Source organism: Zeugodacus cucurbitae, chromosome 4, assembly GCF_028554725.1.
Source record: "Zeugodacus cucurbitae isolate PBARC_wt_2022May chromosome 4, idZeuCucr1.2, whole genome shotgun sequence".
Taxonomy (NCBI): Eukaryota; Metazoa; Arthropoda; class Insecta; order Diptera; family Tephritidae; genus Zeugodacus; species Zeugodacus cucurbitae.
In genome coordinates this window covers 45258558-45281259 of record NC_071669.1, presented here as the reverse complement: position 1 = coordinate 45281259, position 22702 = coordinate 45258558, and the positions used below count along the sequence as shown (strand labels likewise).

Sequence of the window (22702 nt, the reverse complement as noted above, 5' to 3'; positions counted from 1 at the left end):
CTGCTAGGAATCTATGACCTAGCGTTCCAAAAAAGTTTTTAAATTCACCATCTGTAATTTTAAAACGAGGTGGACAGTATATAGCAGTTAGATTTAAATCACAATCCCGATTTTTTAATGATATCGTTGTAGCTTGTAACTGGGCTGTAGCATGATATTCTAGAACATAGTGGTTAAGCGGATTTCTAACCAATACTGCCGTTCCACCGTGCGCTTTTCCATCCGGGTGATTTGTAACATAGTGTCTAAATCCGGGTATATTGAAGTTATTTTTGTTTGATAAAAAGATAAATACAACAAAAACCAAAACAAAATCATTCAGTACAGTTTTGCTCGTCAAGAGCAAATGGCTTCAAATTATTATTTTCTAATATTTGGGATAAAGGCATTTGCGTCTCGACATATTTTCAACTAAATTTTCTAATATATCCTTTGGTATGGTTCTTCATTCGACTTGTAATCTGATCCATAGCTCCTCAAAATTGCTCGGCTCTATTCGGTAAATGTACAGTCTCCTCTTTACAATAGCCCACAAATTCTCAATCGGATTAGGGTCAGGACTTTATGCTGAACATTGGATGAGTTGAAATCGTTGTTATGGAAATCATCGAGTAACAATTCTGGCAGTGTCCTTCGAATCGATATCCGGTTGGAAAATGATTTCTTCCTTTGGATAAGACAATTGTCCATAAAATCAGATAAATTTGACAGCAAAATATCTAAGTAGTTTTCTTTTTTCATAATTCCAGAAATTTTGACTAACGGACCAATGTTCGATCAAGTGAAACATTCCCATACCATGATCATCATGTTATGCAGTCCATCGCACATGTTGTCGTTGAAATTCAACGCCAGTATTATGGATTATCATCTGATTAGAAATTATTAATTTTTGATTTCTTATTTATTTCATCCGACCATATATTTTTTCCAGTCTTCCCCGAACCCATTTTTATTTTTCTAAATAAGCTTTAGACGCGCATTAATATTTTGATTATATAGAGCAGTTTTCTTCTCTTTAACGGTGGCCCCAAAACCAATTTTTTTGAAGAGCACTTAGAGCGGTTCAATGTTCAAAGCTAATTTTTACTGACTAACAATTTTAGTGGCCGGAAAACCACTTAATTAAAATTACCGCTAACCCATGCCAAATTGTTATAGTTTTAAAATATTTAATCAAAAAAGTAAATAATCGTTTATTTCTAGGTTTTACGAAATCTAATCAAATAAAAAACCTACTTAGTTCAAATTTAGTGTAACGAGCAAAACTGTACTGTAGAGCACTGGAAGTTCAGAAGTGGCGAACATACGAACGGTTTCAACGTTCTGTACATATATTCTGGAGTACATATATTCAAATGGAATGGGCAGGAGTTCTCGAGTGAAAGATTTTGCGGATGATTTATGGTTCTTTGAACATTGGTAATAGCGAATATCACACGCGATAGGACGATGAGCTGTATGAGCTATATGATGACAATGACATAGTTCAGCGAATAAAAAGACAGCGGCTACGCTAGCTAGGCATGTTGTCCAAATTAGCCAAGGTTTACATTGGTAGCACTTTGGATCATCCAATTCATTGCTCTTTATCTAGTTTTATTAAGCAAAAACTAAAAAATATATATTTCATAGGATATTAATAATATTAGAGGAGTGACAATAATCCGATTTGAATCGTAAGTTTAATATAACTCCAACAAAATCCCAAAAAAGCTCTACATCTTCAAACGTTCAATCCGCTTTAAATTATTTGAATATAGTTTTAAATTCCACCAATTTAATGAACACGATCAACCCGCCGAACAGCAGCTAGCTTTGCTATATCAGCATATACAATCACCATTTTCAGCAGCATAGGCATTTCAACAAAGAACACAACCTTTCATGAGTTCACCACTTGCGCGAAGGTGTGCGTATAGATTTTTTAAAGATTTCTTAAAGTATTTTGAAATTAATAAAAAACATTAAATTTTAAATTAATACCAAATCGTTTTTTTCAAATCGAACATATGTATATCAATTTCAAACATTCAAAGCAAACCAAAAAAAATGCAGTGGTGAAAAATATTGTCAAAAGCAACAAGCAGTAATGCCAACACTATACGAATGTCAAGAGTGTGTGAGAATAATTGAAATTTTAAAAGAAGAAAAATTTAAACCATTTTTTACAAATTTGAATAAGCAAAAATAACCACAAATATTTAAATAATGTATATTATGCATAGTCAATGATTAAGTTGCAAATATTTATTAAGAAACAGTCACTTTTTAAAACTCCATTCACCAACACCTTTATATTCACCATGGGGCACATTTTTTACCCTGCCGTGTTGCCAACACTCTTGCCGATCGACAGTTCAACGCAAACATTTGACCAAATAGTAGTGTGGTGTGAAACTAGCGGATGGATTGAAAATTTTATTTGTGCGTGAAGAAGCAAAAGGAATATTCAAGTGGTGAATCATAAATTACAATCTGCACTGGCAAATAAAGTAATTGTGTGCATTTGCAATTGAAAATAAAAATTACAACAAAATTCAATAAGAAAGTGAAAACCTAAGGTGTTCAATAGTGAAATATAGCAAAGTGCAGTTAATTGGCTGGTTGAAGCACCAAGGAAAGTGGATTTGCGCAGACGCGACAGTGAAAAAGAAAGGAAAAGAATCATCGCGTGCGTCCGTGAAAGAGCAGTTGGTGAACAAAAAAAAACTGACCAAAAATCGACAAGTTTACACGCGAAGGCCTAATTGCAATTCGCAATCCGTAACTGTGTTTTGTGAATACTTGGTGGCTGGCGTAGTTCAACCATAAATCATTTATTTGTGATCTCTGTGGTTTGCATAGTTTCGGTGCAAAATCCGTGGCTGTTGGTGAAGTGTAAAGTGTCACATTAAAGTGCTACCAACTAGCAGAAAAAAAGTTAAATAAAATTCAATAAAAAATGGGTTGCGCTGTGAGTACGTCGCGCGATAAGGAGGCGGTGGAACATTCGAAGAACATCGATCGGGTGCTGCAAAGGGATGCAGAGCGTGCGGCTGCAGAGGTGAAACTGCTGCTTTTGGGTATGTTTTATATGAATTTCTACCAATAATGATTACTATTTATTAATTTTTGAAATAATGCTCACTGCTGGCATATTTCAATAGACTTTCTGCTTAATTTTAGTCGTTATCGCTCTGTTGATTAAGCAAATGTAATAGTTAAATGTCAGAGAATCCCATGCTTACTTTAGTTCGAAGAAAATTGTTTAGTAATTATTTCAGCTTATTTGGCTTTGGAAAATGTCTAAAAGCATTAAGACTGTCGCCCGGCGGCAGGGGATCTTTTTTGTTGCAATATTTTGTTGTTGTTTCTGTAGTCGTCGCGTTGTAATCATGTTGAAAGTGAGGGGAGAGTTTCATACACACACACGTATATAAGTACGTTTGTTGTTATTGTGTTTGCAGCACAGCGTGTGTGGGGAAATTCACACATTTTCTACCTGTGTGAAAAAGGTGTGTGTGGTGAAAATGTTGTGTCTCGTCTCGCAGCCGTTTTAATTTTTTCTCGTTTATTTTGCAGCGTTGCGCTTGCGTATGCTTAGTACAGCAGACATAAAATTATGCATGTTCATACTGCCAACGGTGTTAGCACGTAACTGCCGACATAGCTACATATGTACATGTACATGTCTGTATGTATGCACGTAAATGTACCGATGCAATTCGATACAATGTAGTATAAAATTTAGTGCATACCCGGCAACAAGAGTGGGTCCTTGACCCTTAAAAAGTCTCAAGAATCGAATTTTGTTGTTTGATGACATTTTTAAAGCCTTAATGATATAATTATGAAGATACCTAAAATACATATGGATACGAGTGAAAATTGAAGCCGTATCCTTTAACGCGGGCACTGTTATTTCAATGTTTCTTAACTGCGGTAATCACATTTATAATAAAAAAGTTAAAAGAATGAAAATGTCACGTAAATCACGCGTATTTATAAACAATAAGCCACTTAAGTCTAATAAACAACCGTCATAAACATGTACGCATTTCTAGGCATTTATGTTGTTAAACAAAAAGCTTGACTTTGCTATAAATTCTAGTTGGAATAGTAAATAATTCTATCAAACTGCTTCCGTATAAGATTAGTAAGCGTATAACTACGCGAGATGTTGAGATGATAACAATGTAGTTAATTTTTAGAAAATAATTGTTTAGAATTAAAATAAAAATTTTAAAGTAAATAAGTTTTGAAATAGTGTATATATGTACATATGTTGTAATGTAAAGGATAACTTCAATACATATTAGAAATAAAAAATAGTTAAAATATGTATCTGGAGCGCCAGGAGCTAGTATAAATTTGAAATAGAAATATATTTTATTCTAGTTATCAAATTTGATTTTTACAGGGGTCTAATTTTTATTAGTCTTCCTTTATAAGACCTTCAGCATATCCACATGTAATTATTTATCAGTTATGTATAATCCGGAAGTGTATTGGAAAAATAGTCATTAATTGCATGATTAAAATGTCAAACCTAAATACATTCATTGGGGCCCATAGAAACCCTTACACATTAGTTACAATTGGAACTATTTTTTTTTTTTAAGAAAATGTAAAGAATACAACAAATGCCCTTTTAATTTCTTCCCCAAATACACCGTCATTAGTATGTATTAATACGGTGATAAACTTTCATACGCACATACAAAAGTAGTTTTGCTCAGCTGTACCATCTTCTGCAATAAAATTTCACATCGCACAACTAACTATTCACCTGTTTTTCTTTGACATGCTGCTACATACCAACACATTTGTAACAGTAATTAAATATGTACAACCGTCAACTTTGACCTCAGCTGTGTTTTGTGAATGATGTTCAAGTAAAAAAAAACAACAGCTGGTTATTTCTCAAAACACAATGCACTATAAAAAAGGTGTTCACACGCTTCAAATACACATACATAACTACATTAGTACAACTTAAGTATTTTTTTTTAATAATGGAGCTACAGTGTTGTGGAAAGTCAGAAAAATTATTGAAATATTATTTTTAATATGACGTATATTTTTTATTTGATTAAATTTGTGTACTTCGAATGGAATTAGAAAGACTGCAAACAGATTTTGGAAATATCGGTGCTTCAGTTTTATATGGCTTCGAGACTATACAATATAGACCTAACAACAACATTTATACTGCTGTTAGATTTGTTTCAAAAAATTTGATCCAATCATGGATCACTTCGTTATTTATAAAATCTCTCAATTTTTTTATTTTTTCCAACACTGTAAAACATACTTATAAAAATTCACTTGTTTATGCCTCCTGTAGAGACGTATTGTTGTTTAATTCAGTTGAACATATAAGATAAACAACGAAAATTAAATATTTCATTGCCAAGTAGCAAAAACAAAAACAATATCTACAACTTTAATATTTCTATAACATTTATTGCATATTTTAAAACATACATACATACATCCATTTGCACAACATCAAGTGTAGACGAGGAGGCAAAGTGAAACGTTGCAGTGAAACAGCACAAATGAAATGGCTTTTAATCTTGGAATGCGTCACTAACTGGTCAGAAGCAGAAGAATTCCTTCATCATACGCTCTATGTTGTGCTGCTTTGTTTTTACATTTGCTACAGCCGCCGAAATATCCCCTCGAGAACGTCATTAGTATGACTCAAATGCATGCTCATACATTTACTATGGAAAAACGCGGCCGCCGTCGCTTTCATGTCGCACCATTGTTGTGTTTTTATTGTTGCTCAGATAAATCTTAAGTAAATGGCGATTTGGCGGCTCTTTTTTTATGTGACGCCTTCAGTTACTTTTTATGAACGCACATGAATTATGAAATTTTCTGTGTTGAAGGTGTCAGCGTGACAAACTGTTGATCTTGTCAGGAGTTTACCAACTTTGCTTTAATTTCATTGACCTCAAAATGGTTCAAGGGGAGATTAGATAGTGTGGCGTAGAAGTTTGTTTGACTATTTAATTATTACAGCTTTCCTTTTGTTTTTTTTTCTTTTTGTTGTTGCTTTTAACCAGCAGCCAAACAATGGATTACTTTGAAAGAAGCACAGCTGAGATTTGCCGTGAATGTAGCTAATTACGTGTACGTATACAAATTACAACCGTAGCCACGACTAGGTAAACGACTTTTTATGTAAATAGCTTATGACTGTGTGTATATGTATGCACGAGTATACTTGGCTCGTACTTAATACGGTAAAAATGCAATATAAGTAAGTAACAGCATAAGTAACTCGCGAGGAAATATGAACCTTATAAGTGAGTAGTTATGTTTGTATGTTTATACATAGATATATATATAATGAAATATAGTATTTCATTTGTTGCGAAATCGAATTAAATTGCTTACTATAGTATAAATTGACTGAGTGGAGTACTTTTCTTTAGTTTGAATTTGCGAAAACACAAAAATGTTTCGAAAAAGATGTATGTAATCAAACTAATATTTTTCCAGAAACCACTTGTTTTTCCAAGATTTGGATTGTTTAGTTCAGTTTCCAAGCCAGGGAGACCATTAAATCAAAATTTTTATAGGTTCCAGAACTTTAAGACGAGAGCTTTAATTCTATATGTTAATAAGAGGGTAGCCTATTTGATAGGTTGTTTATCTGTCACCTTCTTTTGACTACTAATTGTGAGTTATATGAGGTCTTGGATATTAGATATAGAACTAGGTTAGTACGTAGTTGGTTTGTTTCCAAATGTGAACATGCAGATTCATTCTTCTGAATACTCCGATTTTGTCTTCAAAACAAGCTATATATCATCCAACTTTCGACATCGCATGACATTTTTCGCAGATTTGGCGAGTCATTAAAGTATTAAATAGACTGAAAACATTGGACAGTCGTCTTCAATTGCAAGTTATGATGTACAAATTTAAGGGCGTGACAAAACTAAACGAGTTTAATTTGCCTACTTGAAGTGCTATTGTTTTTTGTATTTTTAAACAGCATCATTGAGGCTGACACAATCGTCACAACACATAAATTGACATTAAATGAAAATGCGCCACACCAGCATATCAACTAATTTACCTACACATACATACATACATACATATATACTATGTTTATACCATAGAGTATATCTGCAACACAATTGTGACTGCTTTTGTTGTGGATGCCGACCTCAAAGCGTAAATGCCGCAAAGCTTTGCTTGACAGCGTTGAATGTCAGGCTTGTTTTGGAATAACACACATACACATACATATCTATGATGTATTTCGCTTTGTTTTGGATTAAATTATATGCATCAATTTAATTCGCATGTATATGTATGTATATAGTATCTATCTCCCACACCAACTTTAATTTTTGCATTGTTTCGGGTGTTTGTAAGTGAAATTACAGATCTTCAGTTGGATTCAATACATCCATAAGTATGTGTGTATGCAATGTATATATGTCAGAAATTTACAGATACAGTGGTACTTTATAGTTCATTTCATCCTCATTGAATTGCTTCACTTAACGCTCATACACTTCGTAGGTCCGGCCTAACCTAACCCTCTACAACTAAAGGCATTATTAAGCAAGCAAAAGGGGCGCGTTTTTAAATACGTTTCATTTATAAAATAACTCCGAAATGTTGAACGAATCATTATTTTTAGCAGTCTTAAATAATTAAATTTTTTTTGGTTAAGAAAGGGCTTCAGTTTAATACCCAAGCATTTGTATTGTCTTCCTGTACATTTTTATTTTTCACTATTAAATAAAATTGTCATATTTTGGTCCACTTCTCTTATGCTTTTCGTCTTCATACATACCCATATTATTTAGCCTCAATTTATTTGTATTTTCGCAATTGTTGCACGAGGAAGTCGTCGTTTTTTGCTATTTGGTTTCTGGTTTACTTTTATTTATGTGCGGCAAACATAAATTCCGTTATGCATGCACTTAATGCACCCTCGCTCCGCAAAACTAAATGAGCATTATTTATTTAGGGTGACCACTTGTTGAGCTAATATGGAAATTATGAATGAGTGTGTGTTTGCCTGTGCAAAGATCTAATTTAAAATAAGTCGGTTGAGTGCCAATTTAATATTCAAATATATATTTGTTTAGTTTATAAATATCATTTTATGAGTATATAAATTGGTTACAATGCTATAAAGAGTCTGCTCCACAATTAGCGCTGGAAGCGCCATTTTTATTGAATGCTGGCAACCTTAGTTTTTCCTGCCATCACGAAGACCGCCTTTTGTTAGAGGTCTCCCTAGATCCATGTTGTCTGATCTGTGAAATAGATCCTGACTGTTGCTAAAACCAATGAAATAATAGATTGTAATGGAATAATCTTAGTTGCTTATTCAGCTAGGCTTGTTTTTTTTATGTTTTAAGGTTAGAAACGTTTGTCCCCTGGAGTTGAAAATCGAAATTTGTACTAAAACTTATAAATAACGTAAAAAATCGTTGGATCAAGTTATTTCTAAGTCGTTCTTTTTGAAAATTTGAACAAATATTTCAGAGTTGACCATTTAAGTTTCCTAATCTTGGGCTAACGTAGACATTAATGTCATAATTTTCTTCGACTCATCTTGTAGCATATAAACAGTCGCAGTGGTTTAGTTTCGGGTTCGTTTACAGAAGCTCATGTGTAAATCTTATAGAGAACACTTTAAATGAAAAGCGATTGAATTTTTCTAGTTATTTCTAACAACAATCGACAAGGAGACTTGTTTTAAAGAGTTATTAATAGAATTAATACCATATATAGAACATATTCAGTTCTTAGCAAATTAGGTCACTTGAATTCTGGGTACAAACAAGTACAGTTTCTCTTAACATTATACATTATTCTCTGTGGTTAAGGTATCGAATTCGAGCGTTAAGGTTCAATGTATAACTAGTTCTTTTGCTGCCATATATAAGTATATTTGTATTAATTTTTCTTGGAGATTAAGGTCGAAAGGTAGAGTCATATCCTAAAAAAGTTGATTGAATTCAGAAGAACTTTGTCAATACCAGCTGGTGAGTGGCTATGCAACTGTATAAATATATTTTTGGACTTAAATATATATGCATAACATATAATGTACACCCATAATATGAGGCAACGTTGAGCAAAATCAGCACTCAATTGAACCCTTTTTTCTTATTTTGATTTAATGCATTTCGGACTAAGCTATTTAATCAACAATATATACATTTGTATGTTTGTATGTATTTAACTATGTTTGTATGCGTATCTATAAAGCAAATCAATATGCTTATTTGCTCAGTTGTCTTGGCATTCACAAGTCAGCAAAATCGAAGGCAGAGGAGAGTGAAATGCCAATATTGATAAGAAATACACGGAAATATGCGCACACACATACACACAAATGTACATAAATGAATGACGTTGAGGGAATATAATGGAGTATTGATAAGTGCTTGGCATTGTTTGAATTTTTTCTCCATAACAACAACAAATAATGGCGCAAATTTTATGTAAATCACCACTCAGCATCTCGCATAAATGAGTAAGTCCGCAACAGCTGGTGCCAAACGCTTACGAAACGAACGAAATTTGTGACAACAGAATTTTTATGAATATGTATGTATGTATGTATATTCGATCATTTTTTTCCAGAAAATATATTATGTAATGTATATTTATTTTCCTGCATTAACTTTAATTGAGACGTGTGTTTTTTTCATTATTACTTAATTTTTCTAATATTGAATTTTCTATATTTAGATACATATTTATTTATAATCGTTTGTTAATCATACTGAAGTAAAAACAAATTAGTTTGTATGCCGGCGACGTGCCGCCGGTGCGATTTACAATCAGCCCGTCAGTTAGCATTGTCACCACAACAAGTAGACGCCTTCGCTGGAAAGTGAAATTACTCACTCATTGTTTATTAAACTTAGGTTAGGTTTGCTATCGCTTTTACTTAATTAATGAATAACAATTTATAATTGAAGTGAAGTGCTGTAATACATATGTATGTATGTAAATATGTATGTTTATAGGTACATGACCAAATTAATAAGTACGCTACTTAATTTTTTATTCTTCTTCTTTTATTAAATTTTTTCACTGAGTCACATAGTTTTATTCACCTAACGGTTTACATTTTTGACTTTTTTTTAGAGTGGTAATGGATTATGTGTGAAATTAGAACATTGCCAGTTCCACAAAATACCATAAATTGGCAAGACATCTGTTATTATTTAACAGCAACGATACATCGGATGACAATTCAAACAATTTACGAATACAAAAAAAATGTATGAAAATAAATCGTATCTTTGATTATTCGTTCGATATTTATCATTTAAGATTATCAATAGTACAATCGCTCTTATAATTTCTTATTCCTTAACTAATTCGAATTATTTTCGATAACACCAATGCCTTAATTCCATAATTAACTCTCCTTATCTAGTGAAAAACCAGAAACGGTATCGAAAGCCTATTAGGAATGAAGCGATTATATTTTTTCTAATTATTGAGTAATTTGTCATTTTGTTATGAGTCATTGCAATAAATATAGAGAATTGGGTTTCTTCTATCGGCCGAATTTCGTCATAAAGTAGTGTCTTGAATGCGAACGTGGAAAAGATTGAGTTTTGGAACACATTATTGGTACTTGAAAGCGGGGACCCGCGATATTAAAGGCTTTGTAACGCTCGTAATAAAGAAAATCCAATCAGTCGGATTGCATAAGAATGAATCATATAGAATCACAACTTTGTTACTTGCTTGCAAGATATATTGCCTGAAGATTTAGTCCTAAAACAAATGACGATGGCATTTTATTCGATTAGCGCTTATTCATGGCAGAATTCTAAATACTAATTAATGAGTTTTATGGTTTTAATGAGAGGATATAAACTCTAGGGCACAAGCATAATAAATTTAGCTTAAAAACAGTAAAATAAAATTTTGTATTTCTTAATAACATCAGTATTAGATGAGAGTTAGTGATATTTTCTCTCCTAATGGGTGGGTTTCCAAATTTGGAAAAAAATTGTTTCTTATTTAATAGTACAATCAATATGTTAAAATATTATTCAAAAATTTCAAATTCATCTGAGTAATATTCTATGAGATATGTAGACCCTTGGGAAATGTTCCCAATTCAACCATGTCAGTTTCAATTTAAAACTTCAAACCAATTTATCTTAAAACTAATTTTTTAAATCGGTGGTGACGATATCTTTAGAAGTTATGAAACGATTTTGTTCAAAATTATTGAACAAAGGATTTATGTTTTATGACAATTAATATTTTGAGTTTTTTTTTGTTAATATTCTGTCAAAATTTCAAATTATAATATTTTGTTTTTTTTTTTGCTACGTTCAATAACGAGATTTAGCCATGTACTATCAAAATATTTTTTTATTCTAAATGAACCAATAATGTGTTATGATGTACATGGTAAGAACATGTATTTTAGATGTCCAGGGAGATGAAGTACCAACGGCTGAGCTTTCGGAAATTTTCAATAAAAATTTCACAATTTCAATTCAGATCGTTCACCTCTCAGATTAATCTTTTATTTAACATAATATGAATTGGCTCGCAATATTTAAATTTTTTATTTATTTTATTTTTTTACTTATATTTATTAATTATTATTATTTGTTTACATTTATATTTTTTATGTATGTATTTATATCACGCAATACCAGTATTCCCAGAAATTGCACAACACTTAAGCACACTTAAGGGGAATATAAATTAAACCGTTACTAATACTGGTGTGAATTGATAAATATATTATATCGCTCCCAACTCCAACCAGCCATTATCGATACACGTACATACATACATAATTACATATAAATATGTATGTACATAAAGCACATAACGGCAAAGTAATATACGATCCATGAACATTAAATTAATTTAAAAAATGGGATTGTTTTTTTTCTTTAATTAATTCTTTTAATTAGATCAACATTTGTAGTAATATGTGTATGTGTGTAGAAAATATTGTATATTAGTTATCAAATAAATAAAAGTCAGCTGATTTACTGATTATAATTGAAAGTAACGGTTTTCCGTGATTTATACAATTCTTGTTCCAAAAGAGTATCGCTAGTGAGAAGCATAGAGAGAGTGAATTATACTGTATTTTATAGATAATTTTGCGTCAGTAATCATCAGATGACACAGACATTCCGATAAAATGATAATGACTACTTCAACTATAAGTAATTTATTAGCGTCAAGTCGAAATGATATGTATTTAATATAATTTTTCCAACTCAAGATAAGTAATGCATATGTATTAAGTTAGCAACGCGGTAATTATTATCTTTATTATTTTATAGGCCAATTCCATGGCAAGTGATGCGAAGGTTTTTGTAAATAACTTTGTAATGTTGCATAAGTATTGAAGCGCGTTGTAGACCGGGCATGTATTTATTATATATATGAGTGCGATAGACAACGATTAATGTATACATTTCCGCTAGTGAGGTGAGATAAGAGTAAATCGCAAAAAACCCAGCAGAGAAAGCAATTGACAACAGTGAGCAAGATTTAAAACAGTATTGTAATGCTGCGAAATGGTTTTGTGATAGCTCTCTCGCGCACTCTCACTCTATATCAGCTCATATTGATTACAAATTACAAGCATTATCTGCTCAAAAGTAGGCGTGTAACCGAAATGCCGACTGTAATTGACCGGGGTAAATGACACCGCACATGCATAACACATGTCATCAGCTGACCTAAAAGCTGGGTCAGCAATGATTGCTCATTAATATTAATAGTATACATAAATATTTGCTATATTTATGTATGTATGTATATAAATAAGCGCTCTGTTACTGTATCGAGAGCATTATTTATGCATAATATATTCGTGTTTATTTATTGTTTGCTCTCAAACTTTGAAGCCGGTAACTTTGGAGCCACTTGGCGGCTTATTGTTTGCCACTTGAACGCCTATTGTTAACGCAGTTAACGGTGCTTTGTCGAAGTATTGTAATATAGCAATAAATTATGCAACTATTTTCTTTTAATTTTTTCTTTGTTAAGTTTTTTTTTGTGACTTAAAAGTCAATGAATAACGCTCAAGCAAAGCTTTGACACAATTCTTTTTTCTTTCTGCTGCTGAATGAAAGCAGTTGGAGATCCACTTGTAAAAATTCTGAATTTTGAAGCTAAGTTGTGTTGCGGTAATTAATGGAATGTGCTACTTTTGATTTTTTTTTGTGGAACTTTGACTCGGAAATATATTTTAGGAATTTTAGGCTGAGATTTTCAGTTACTATTTTAAATATTTTTATCGTTGTTTTTGTATATAAATTGACGAGTAAAATAGATTTCTAAGTGGAAAGCAAAAGTAAAGTACTAATTGCAACACTTCGGCATGCTTTCAACAAAACCTAAATGTCTTCCAATTTATATTCGAAATTACAATATATACATACATACTTACATATATATCTGTACGCATAACGCATGCACAATTTGTTCGCTCTTCACAACATGAATGCACACACTTAAGTAATCAGGCGAGTAATCTTTTATTGGCGCTACAACAAAAAATGTGTTGGCTTTTGTTTTTGTTGTACTTTTATACATTTGTTTATGTTGTAATTTCTTTTATCGACATTTGATGCCAATATTATCAGTATTTTCCATGTGCTTTGTTTGTATTTGCATTGCTTTTGTTTTTTGTGTTGTTGTTGTTGTTTTTTTCGCTTTGCCATATTCAAACAACATAACTAAATTTGTACATTGTGTGAGCGCCATAAGCAATACATAATGAGATAAGACTTTTTTCATTGTTTTCTTTCACCAAATTGCATAATAACACGAATTGCTTGAAAATTTTTTTAAATTTACGCAATTGTTGGACGAATTACATTAATCATACTGTGCATATAAATGTAATTACGAGGATGACACCAATTCAAAATAAATTCTGCCTGGGGAGTTACAAACTTAATGGATTATACTTTTGAAGAACCTTGAGTAGAGATCCACAAACCGGATACTAGTCTGTGATGTAGAAACATTTTCGAAAAGAGTGTTTTGGAAACTTCTTTATTCATAACTTCAAAAGCTGATTTTTCAATAAGAGAATAAGGAAATAGTCTAACTGCGTCAAATCTCACGACCGAGGCAGCCAATTGACTGGGCCATTTAGTGAGATAACCCTTAGCCAAATTTGGTGTTCAATAAATCGATTGTGATTTTCACTGTGAGGCTTGTGACGCCGTTCTCTTGGAACCACATATTGTCCAAGTCCATTTCATCCAATTTTGGTCAAAAATATTCGGTTATCATTGAGCGGTAGCGATTCCCATTCACAGATGGAGTACGTGTGGATTGCTGTCTGGCCAATAATACATATTTTGCTTATTGACGAAGCCATTCAGCTTCGTTGAAGATTATTTTCGATGAAAATCTGGATCATTTTCAAGTTGTTGCTTTACGAACATTCGATTCTGGTGGTCAAGCGGATTCAGCTCTTGCGTTAATTTGATCTTGTAAGGATGTAGGCCAATATCTTTTCACAAAATCTCCACGACGACGTAACAGAGATGCCCAGCGCTTGAGAACGACGTGTGAGGTACTTATTTGGGTCTTCCTTAATTGATGCGCAATATTCTCGACAATACGGGCACTTCATTGTCTCATTGGCACAGGCACATTATGTACTGTGCCTGTGGATTCATATTTTCCCACTAGACGCTCAGTGGTTGATCTGGCAGGACGATTATTGCGACCAAAAATAGGACGTAGCGCTCTTAAAGTTGAGGCCACTGACTCCGACTTTCGTTAGTAAATTTTAATAATTTCAACTCGTTGTTGGATCGTATATTTTTCCATGAAATGGCAAACCTTACTGAAGAGAAATGTCAAAAGAGCGGAAAATAATATGGCGTCGTTTGCTGTCTATCGGTCTACTTTTGTAGCGGCCTATTGAAAACCCCTTTATTTTTATAAAGATAAAAAGTTCACTTTTAAAAGCTATGATATTATTTATTTACATACATATATATAGACTGGATTCTCAACTCAGATGGAAAGACATTTAACTCAACTTGTGTAAGCCATTATTAGGTTCACTGGTACTAATCAAAATTTCTCGATCGACGATTTTTTTATTTGGAAGTCATGGAAGATATCACATTTGTTATTCGCGATCTATGCAATTTAATGCAACCCATCAAATATATACGTCCTACTCCCATTTCCATATTTACTAAAGTGGATGAAAGAACTCCCATTCATGTTAAATCAATGCAGATGTTAGAGCAACTAGATAACCGCCTTCAAGCTGGTCAACTGGTCAAGTGCGACGATGGGCAATATAACCTCAATCTTTTGTGAAGATTATTATAATCCGAGTCCATTCTGCACTCTTGATTAGTAGATGCATAGCAAGTGCAGAGTCATGCTGCTGTTGTTGCCGCTCAACCACGCTGACCTAACCTCAATCAAGTGCACGCAACTACAATGAGCTCAGCTTATTCTTCTTAGTCTTCCAATCCCTTTAATTTGCATTTTTTATTTGAATACATTGCACGCAACTGTAACTACAAATAGTGCTAGAGTTCTCCTCACACCCCCTTCAAATTGCGCGATTATTACTTGTAAACACAGCAACAAGTGTTACAACAACACTCACTAAAGCAGTAATAAAACCAAGGAAGGAGGAGCACTAAGTAGGGATAGCTGAAGAAAATAAATTTTACATATGTCAGTTTGCATTTGCGGCAATGTGGTACGTGAGTACGTGTGTCAGGCCATCACAACAAAAGTGAAAGTACGCACATACTTACATAGATATACATATGTATGTACGTGTATAAATAGTTTGTTGCCTTTTGATTGTGCTGAGGCAATCACTTGCACGAAGGCAATATTGGCCACCGCAAGCTCACACTAATGATACTCGCACGCGCATACTGGCAATGTAAGTACAGGGTGCTTCAGTTGACGCGAGTATATTTTACTGGAAGTGGCAGAAATCCTAAGTGCTATGGAACGCGTCATTTTGGTTTAAATCTAACATTTTTTGTTTGAGAACGTGATTCTAAGAGAGTGTCAAGAGTATGGTTATATCTCGGAGAGGTCATGTGACTTAACCATTAATATCGTGCTATTTCATCCAGTTATAGTTTTAGGTATTTCTTGATCTAAGGTAGGGCGGTCCATGATCTTAAGCCATATTTGACTAACGTATAGCTTCATTCTAAGCCTTGCAACAGGGGCATAAACGTTTAAACTCATAAATTTCTAAATTCTCTGAATTTTCCTGCAGATAAATATGTTTCGGAACCGAAGATTTTATGCAGCAACAACAATAATTTTCATATATTAATTTAAAAGAGGAGTCCAGAATTTTTTCTGAATAAAATCAGAGACACAAATTCATCGTTTTCGTTTTTGGTCATATACCATTCTAACAACTAACTACCGGCTCTTATTGTAGGACCCTTTATCCGGTAGTTATTTATGTTGTGGTCGATTCGTTTGTGGCTTGGGCGCTGAAATATGCGCTTACTAAACATAATATACTCATACTTCACTGGGTACTTTGTGTTGACTGGTCGGCAACGGCTCAGGCATCGGCATCGGTTTTGACATCGGCTAATTGCGTTAAGTATGGCAATTTAATACGTGACATGTAATTAAATAATAATAATGCTGGAATTTAATAAGCCCTTCGCGTGTGTCGCTGTCGCTGTCATTGTTATTGTTATTAGTGTCTATATTACCACAAAGCCGTAGATGATGGGCGAGCACCGCTGTACAGTAGGCCAAGCAATACCAGTAGTTCATTTTGTGGTAACCGAGACCGAGATCCAAACCATTACACGATTATATTGTCATAATTTTCTGCTGTGAAGAAGCTGCTTAAATGTGATCTTGTTTTGTGTAGAATTTTTGCCGACAAATGAAAAATTTCTGAGGTGTGAACATAAATACAGATATTCATATAAATACTATACTATATGTAGAATATTAATTATATATTATGTACGTGCGTAATGGAATTGCATATTGGTTATGCTGACTCTGCAGCTTTTATACTGTGTTTTCTATAAGCAAGTTGCTCATTTGTAAATTTGTTCGACCACAAACTTGATAAGAGTAAAAGTTTTGTGGAGGGCTTACTATAAAACCCCCAAATTTTTAAATTTTAAGATCAGTCTGTTTCTTTGAAACCAAAACGTTATTCAAGTCACATTGACGTATAGCAGCCACAACGAGCTCTATTCTAAAATGGCGTACAATACATTCCTGCGGCATAACTACGTCATATCGAATGGTGGAACTATTTTGAAGGCGACTACATTAATGTAAACGAATGAATAAGTATTTAAAAAAAAAATCCCGATATTTTTTGAACACGCCTAATAAAGCCTATTATAAGGGGTTTATGGTAGTCAGAATTATAAACAAAAATCAATTTTTTTGCATTTTCGTTAAGTATAATCTTAAAAATATTCTCTAGAAATTTGAAAAAATTCGTTCGGATTATAACTTTACGAGTTATTCGACAAATAACGAACGCCCGGGTGCAACTTTAACTGCGTTTTTCTCAAAACTATGTTTTTGAACTGGTGACAACTGTAACTCGAAAACCGATCAGAAGATTGTAATGAAATTTATACAGCTTTTAGAATGCATAATAAACTCAAACCCGACGAAGTTTTTTTTTAATTTCGATTTTTTAATACCAATTAAATTCTCATTTTGTTTCGAAAATATAGAAGAAAATTTTGAAACTGGGTCAACACAAACAGCTATCATTTTGGAAATAATAATTTTTTTGTCAAATTTTCGTGACTTCAAGTCAAAACATTTTGTAATAATTTGATGATTTAATAGCAAAAAAAAATACTAATAATTCTAATTTGTTTGTGTCTCTGACTACCCCTAACCCCTTAACCTCAAAAACTCTAATAATATGTTAATTATATTATATTTTGAGGTAACAAAACATATGGTAACACGCGTCCAGACGAAAGTCAACAAAACTTGTCAAATAAATATTCATTGGAGGGTTAAAAATGAGTTGAACATTGTATCAATGGCTTATAGCAAGGTTGTCCATAGCTCGTGGGTGTTACGTCGTAATGTTTAAGATACTTCCTTTATAACTCTTATTTGTAATTTGCTAAATTAATTGAGTCATTTCTATTAGCAATGCTAAAAATACGCGCGCCATTGCAGATCGATTCGATCAGAATGACAGAATACAATACCGTCTCTCATCTTATATAAATTTATACCCAAATATGTGAGTGTATGTTTGCTGAATTCTTGACATTTGCGGTTAGCACTGCGCTTAGTCATTGTCATTTGTGGTGCACAGCAGGCGGGCAGCTGGGCGGGTGTGCGCATCCAATTAGCTGATCCACCAGTTGGGTTTTCGAAGCTGCTGACTAACACACATTTCATATTTGGGTGTAATTACTCTCGCCGCCTTTGTTTGTGTCCGCTTCTCTAACAACATTCGCCCACATGCCTGTGTCTGCTGTGTCTCATGATCAGGGTGAACACATCAGTCTTCCTCTATTTGGTATATGGATCTTATTTATTTATTATTTGAGTGTGCTTTTCTCGTTTTGCCACACTTTGGCGCTGTGTCATCTGTTTTTGTTGTTGTCGTCGTCTTTTTCTGTTTACTACGCTTCGGGTTAGCGTAAATTTATGCTTTGACACTTTGAACTTCTCAATTGGACAATTTGTTGCATTCATTCATGAAAACTGACGGAATTTGTTCTCCATTCATAAATTTACAGCAGACGATCTTTTTTATCATATTTGTTTTTTTAAATATTCGTGTTTGTATGTTTGTGTTTAATTTGCGATCACGAGGGAGTGGCAGATGTAGCGCTGACAGCTTTGAAATCGATAGCTTTTATTTATGACTTCGTTGCTGCTCACTCTTCGTCCTTCTTTCCATAGTGTTTCATATATAATATACAGATTTGATTAGTTTGAAATTTATCTTTTATCTTCCTTTTGTTGTAATATTGGCTTTCATGAGTCATATTGGAATGATTTGAGATCGTTATGAGGATGAGAAGATATTCAATTGATTGATGGTCAGGAATTATAATAAATTTTTATTATTTTTGTTAAATTTATGGTCGTCACCGTGCTGAAGCACCATTCTTCAGAATATAGCTGAAACTTTTTCAAGCCTTTTATATTTAACAGCATGCCTCGAAAGTGGTTTGACTGAATTTTGCCAGACCTTCCTCTTGCCTTTATAATGTTTCTACTATAGTATTGATTTTCTACAGTGTATATCGTCCAAAGTTTTATTAAATGCGATTCCGAACCGAAATACTGTAATATCGCTAGATATCTTCCCATAACGATGAATATATTGATTTCCGTGGGTTAAGTGTTGTTGTTACATTACTTTTCAAAATCCATATAAATTTTTCAATCTTACTAATTTAAAGTTGTATTTTCCAACCCATTTCATTTTAGGCGCCGGCGAATCTGGTAAATCCACCATCGTCAAACAGATGAAAATTATCCATGACAAGGGCTACTCACAAGAAGAATGCGAACAATATCGTCGCGTTGTCTACAGCAACACCATACAGAGTATGATGGCCATCATACGTGCTATGGGTCATTTGAAGATCGATTTTGCGGATCCATCGAAAACGGAAATTGCACGTCAATTCTTCACATATGCCTCAACGGCGGAAGAGGGTATACTACTGCCGGAAATTGTGCTGCTCATGAAGAAACTCTGGGCCGATGCGGGTGTACAACAGTCTTTTTCACGTTCACGTGAATATCAGCTGAACGATTCGGCTGCGTATTATCTGAATCTGTTGGATGAGATCTCAAAGCCAAATTACATACCAACACTAGAGGATGTCCTGCGGACACGCGTCAAGACCACCGGCATTGTGGAGACACAATTCTCATGCAAAGGCATGCATTTCAAGTGAGTCCATTTTAAATTTCATTCCCGATTTGTCTATTCAATATTTAATTTAATATTTAATTTGTTTTACAGAATGTTTGATGTTGGTGGCCAACGCTCGGAACGCAAGAAATGGATTCACTGCTTCGAAGGTGTTACGGCGATCATATTTTGTGTCGCATTGTCGGGTAAGTTCAAAGATATGAATGATTTGAAATCGAAGTTTATTTAATAACGTTTTCTTAATTTTCGTTTGGAGTCTCGGTAATATTATTCAAAATTAAGTAACGTACGAAAGTCAGAATAATGGGTTTATTGTAGGTTGACGGGCTTACTACAATTTTAATAGTAATCATTGAGTTTTTTGAGGTTGAGGTTATAAACAAATACAGTGAAACTTCCATAACTCGAATAACAATAATCCACAAAAAAACTTCGAGTTAGAGAAATTTCCGAGTTACGTAATTTGTAAAAAATTTTAATTCTATTGCCAATTCAAGACACTTATAGAGAACTTCGAGTTATAGACGTTCGAGTAATGGAAGTTTAACTCTTTAAATCAAAATCTATGAACTCAATTCTCACATTCCTCAACGGAAAAATTCGGCTAATTACACTGTACAACACTCGGCTAGGTATTGGACCAAACTATTTTTTTCCGGGAGATTGAATCATAAGTAAAAAAAAGTGTATTGTTCGATTTTCGAAGTTAGCATCTAAATTCGAAATATTTAAATTCGAGGTTCCGAAAACGAACTATTTAAAAAAATTATTAATTACAAGATATTCCTTATAACGGACCCTTCATAGCAATTGTCATATAAACTTGGCCGAAAACTTTTATACCTCAATGCATTAAGAGGAAAATGTAGATTTGATTGGATCATATTTTATCCAGTAATTAATAATAATTTTTTAAAAAGTCTATTTTTCGAATTTCGAATCCAAATAGTTCGATTTTAGTTGTTAACTTCGAAATTTGACAGTTTTTTACTCATATCTTCCAATAAAAATTAGTTTGGTCCAATACCCAACTGAGTCCTGTATTTTGTAATTATTATTAAATTTCGGCGTTCTTTATTTCCGAAATAAACAGTTAAACCTAATGGAAATAAAATTAATTAAAATAAATTATTTTTAATAGCGTTATTACAATTACCACCTCATTAAATCATATTTCTTAAATCACAATTCTCTTCACACAGGATACGATCTAGTACTTGCCGAAGACGAAGAAATGAATCGTATGATTGAATCACTCAAATTATTCGATTCGATATGCAATTCCAAATGGTTTGTGGAAACATCAATAATATTATTCTTGAATAAAAAGGATTTATTCGAAGAAAAAATCAAAAGATCTCCACTCACAATCTGCTTTCCGGAATATACAGGTGAGTGATTTATATAACAATTACGCTCTATAGTAACAAATATTAATAAATTGTAATATTTTCTATAATTTAGGTCCCAACACTTATGAGGACGCCACCAATTATATACGTATAAAATTCGAGAGTCTGAACAAGCGAAAAGACCAGAAAGAGATTTATACGCATCTAACATGTGCAACGGACACGAACAATGTGCGCTTTGTTTTCGATGCCGTCACCGATGTTATCATTAAGAACAATCTCAGAGATTGTGGGCTTTTTTAAAATTACACTAAAACTAATTGATACGTTTGCATTTAAGTTAATCTTTTCCACGCTACATTTGCATATACGAATGCCTACAACATGAATATGTATGTACGTATGTATTTGCGCAGTGCATTTCGCTGGTGTATCGCTGGTATTCATTATAGATCATTGATCCATACATTCCCATGCCACTACACATACCTAAGATGTAGGTACTACATATATTTACAAGGCATATGCGTTCAAGTAATAACTTTTCCACTAGTAGTTTTGCTTTTGTAAAATTTCAAGTTCACTGAATATTGCTGCATATGCACAAATCAAAAAAAAAAGAATATATATTTACCGTTTGTGTTAGTATTATTATGTATAAAGCTACTTGAGAATGCAATTTGAAATTTGTAGCTTGTGTTTAGTTATGTAAGTAGGAAAAAATATTTGCAAAATCTAATTATTACTCCACTGGAGTTGACAATAAACTACTCTGGTCAAATAGAAGAGTTTCATATGCGACAAAATGTTAATATTTATTGACTAAAAGAACTAAAAAGAAGTATACTACTGAAACACAAATTATTTAATTATTAATAAGAAGATAATTATTTTACATACATAACTACTAATTAATAATGTTTAACAGCACAATTTTTATAAAAGAAAAAAAAAATGAAAACAAATTTACATGAACAATAATTAGTTAGTGTGTTTGATATAAGAAACTCTGTGCATTCCATTACATTTCTCTACCAGTCCGTGAGAGCCTGAAATGTGTCGAATATTAATATTTTCCGAACGATAGCTTTTGTTTGTAATTTGCAATTTTTAAGCGCAGTAATAATTGCTGTCGAAAAAAGCAATAATTTTGTCATGACATTTTCAGTAATGTGATGTGTCTACTTGCTACTGCTACTAATCGTAATCATATTTAATTAGGACATATTTTTTTACGATAGTGAAAAAGAAAACGATTTTTATTTTGTAACTTTAGTTTTAATGTACAAAATATTATATAATATATTAAAATAAATTATGCGATAAACAACTAAATTAGAATTACTGCTTGAAGCGTTTTTTATTTATTCATACTGTTTAGTCCAAACAAATACTCCTCTGCATTACTCTCATATACTCCGAAAACACTGTTTGA

General features: G+C 32.9%; 1 protein-coding gene and 1 long non-coding RNA gene across 2 annotated transcripts; both read left to right on the top strand.

Annotated features, from left to right (window-relative positions):
* The first annotated feature begins 2359 nt into the window (after window positions 1–2359).
* On the top strand, window positions 2360–22608 carry LOC105221067 (G protein alpha i subunit). Its single transcript, XM_011197727.3, has 5 exons — window positions 2360–3065; window positions 19462–19933; window positions 20006–20100; window positions 21118–21306; window positions 21380–22608. Exons 1-5 carry the CDS (start codon window positions 2945–2947, stop codon window positions 21568–21570), a joined length of 1068 nt encoding a protein of 355 aa, XP_011196029.1. The 5' UTR covers window positions 2360–2944; the 3' UTR covers window positions 21571–22608.
* Window positions 3840–17664, top strand: LOC128921401 (uncharacterized). Its single transcript, XR_008470864.1, has 2 exons — window positions 3840–17312; window positions 17468–17664. It is a non-coding gene; the product is annotated as an uncharacterized LOC128921401 (long non-coding RNA).
* Window positions 22609–22702: the final 94 nt, after the last annotated feature.

Bases quoted from the DNA above. Each gene is read 5' to 3' on its own strand.
- LOC105221067 (XM_011197727.3), top strand. From the start codon at position 2,945: ATGGGTTGCGCTGTGAGTACGTCGCGCGATAAGGAGGCGGTGGAACAT. The intron at 19,934-20,005 runs GTGAGTCCATTT...TTTGTTTTACAG, and splicing joins TGCAAAGGCATGCATTTCAA to AATGTTTGATGTTGGTGGCC. The intron at 21,307-21,379 runs GTGAGTGATTTA...TCTATAATTTAG, and splicing joins CTGCTTTCCGGAATATACAG to GTCCCAACACTTATGAGGAC.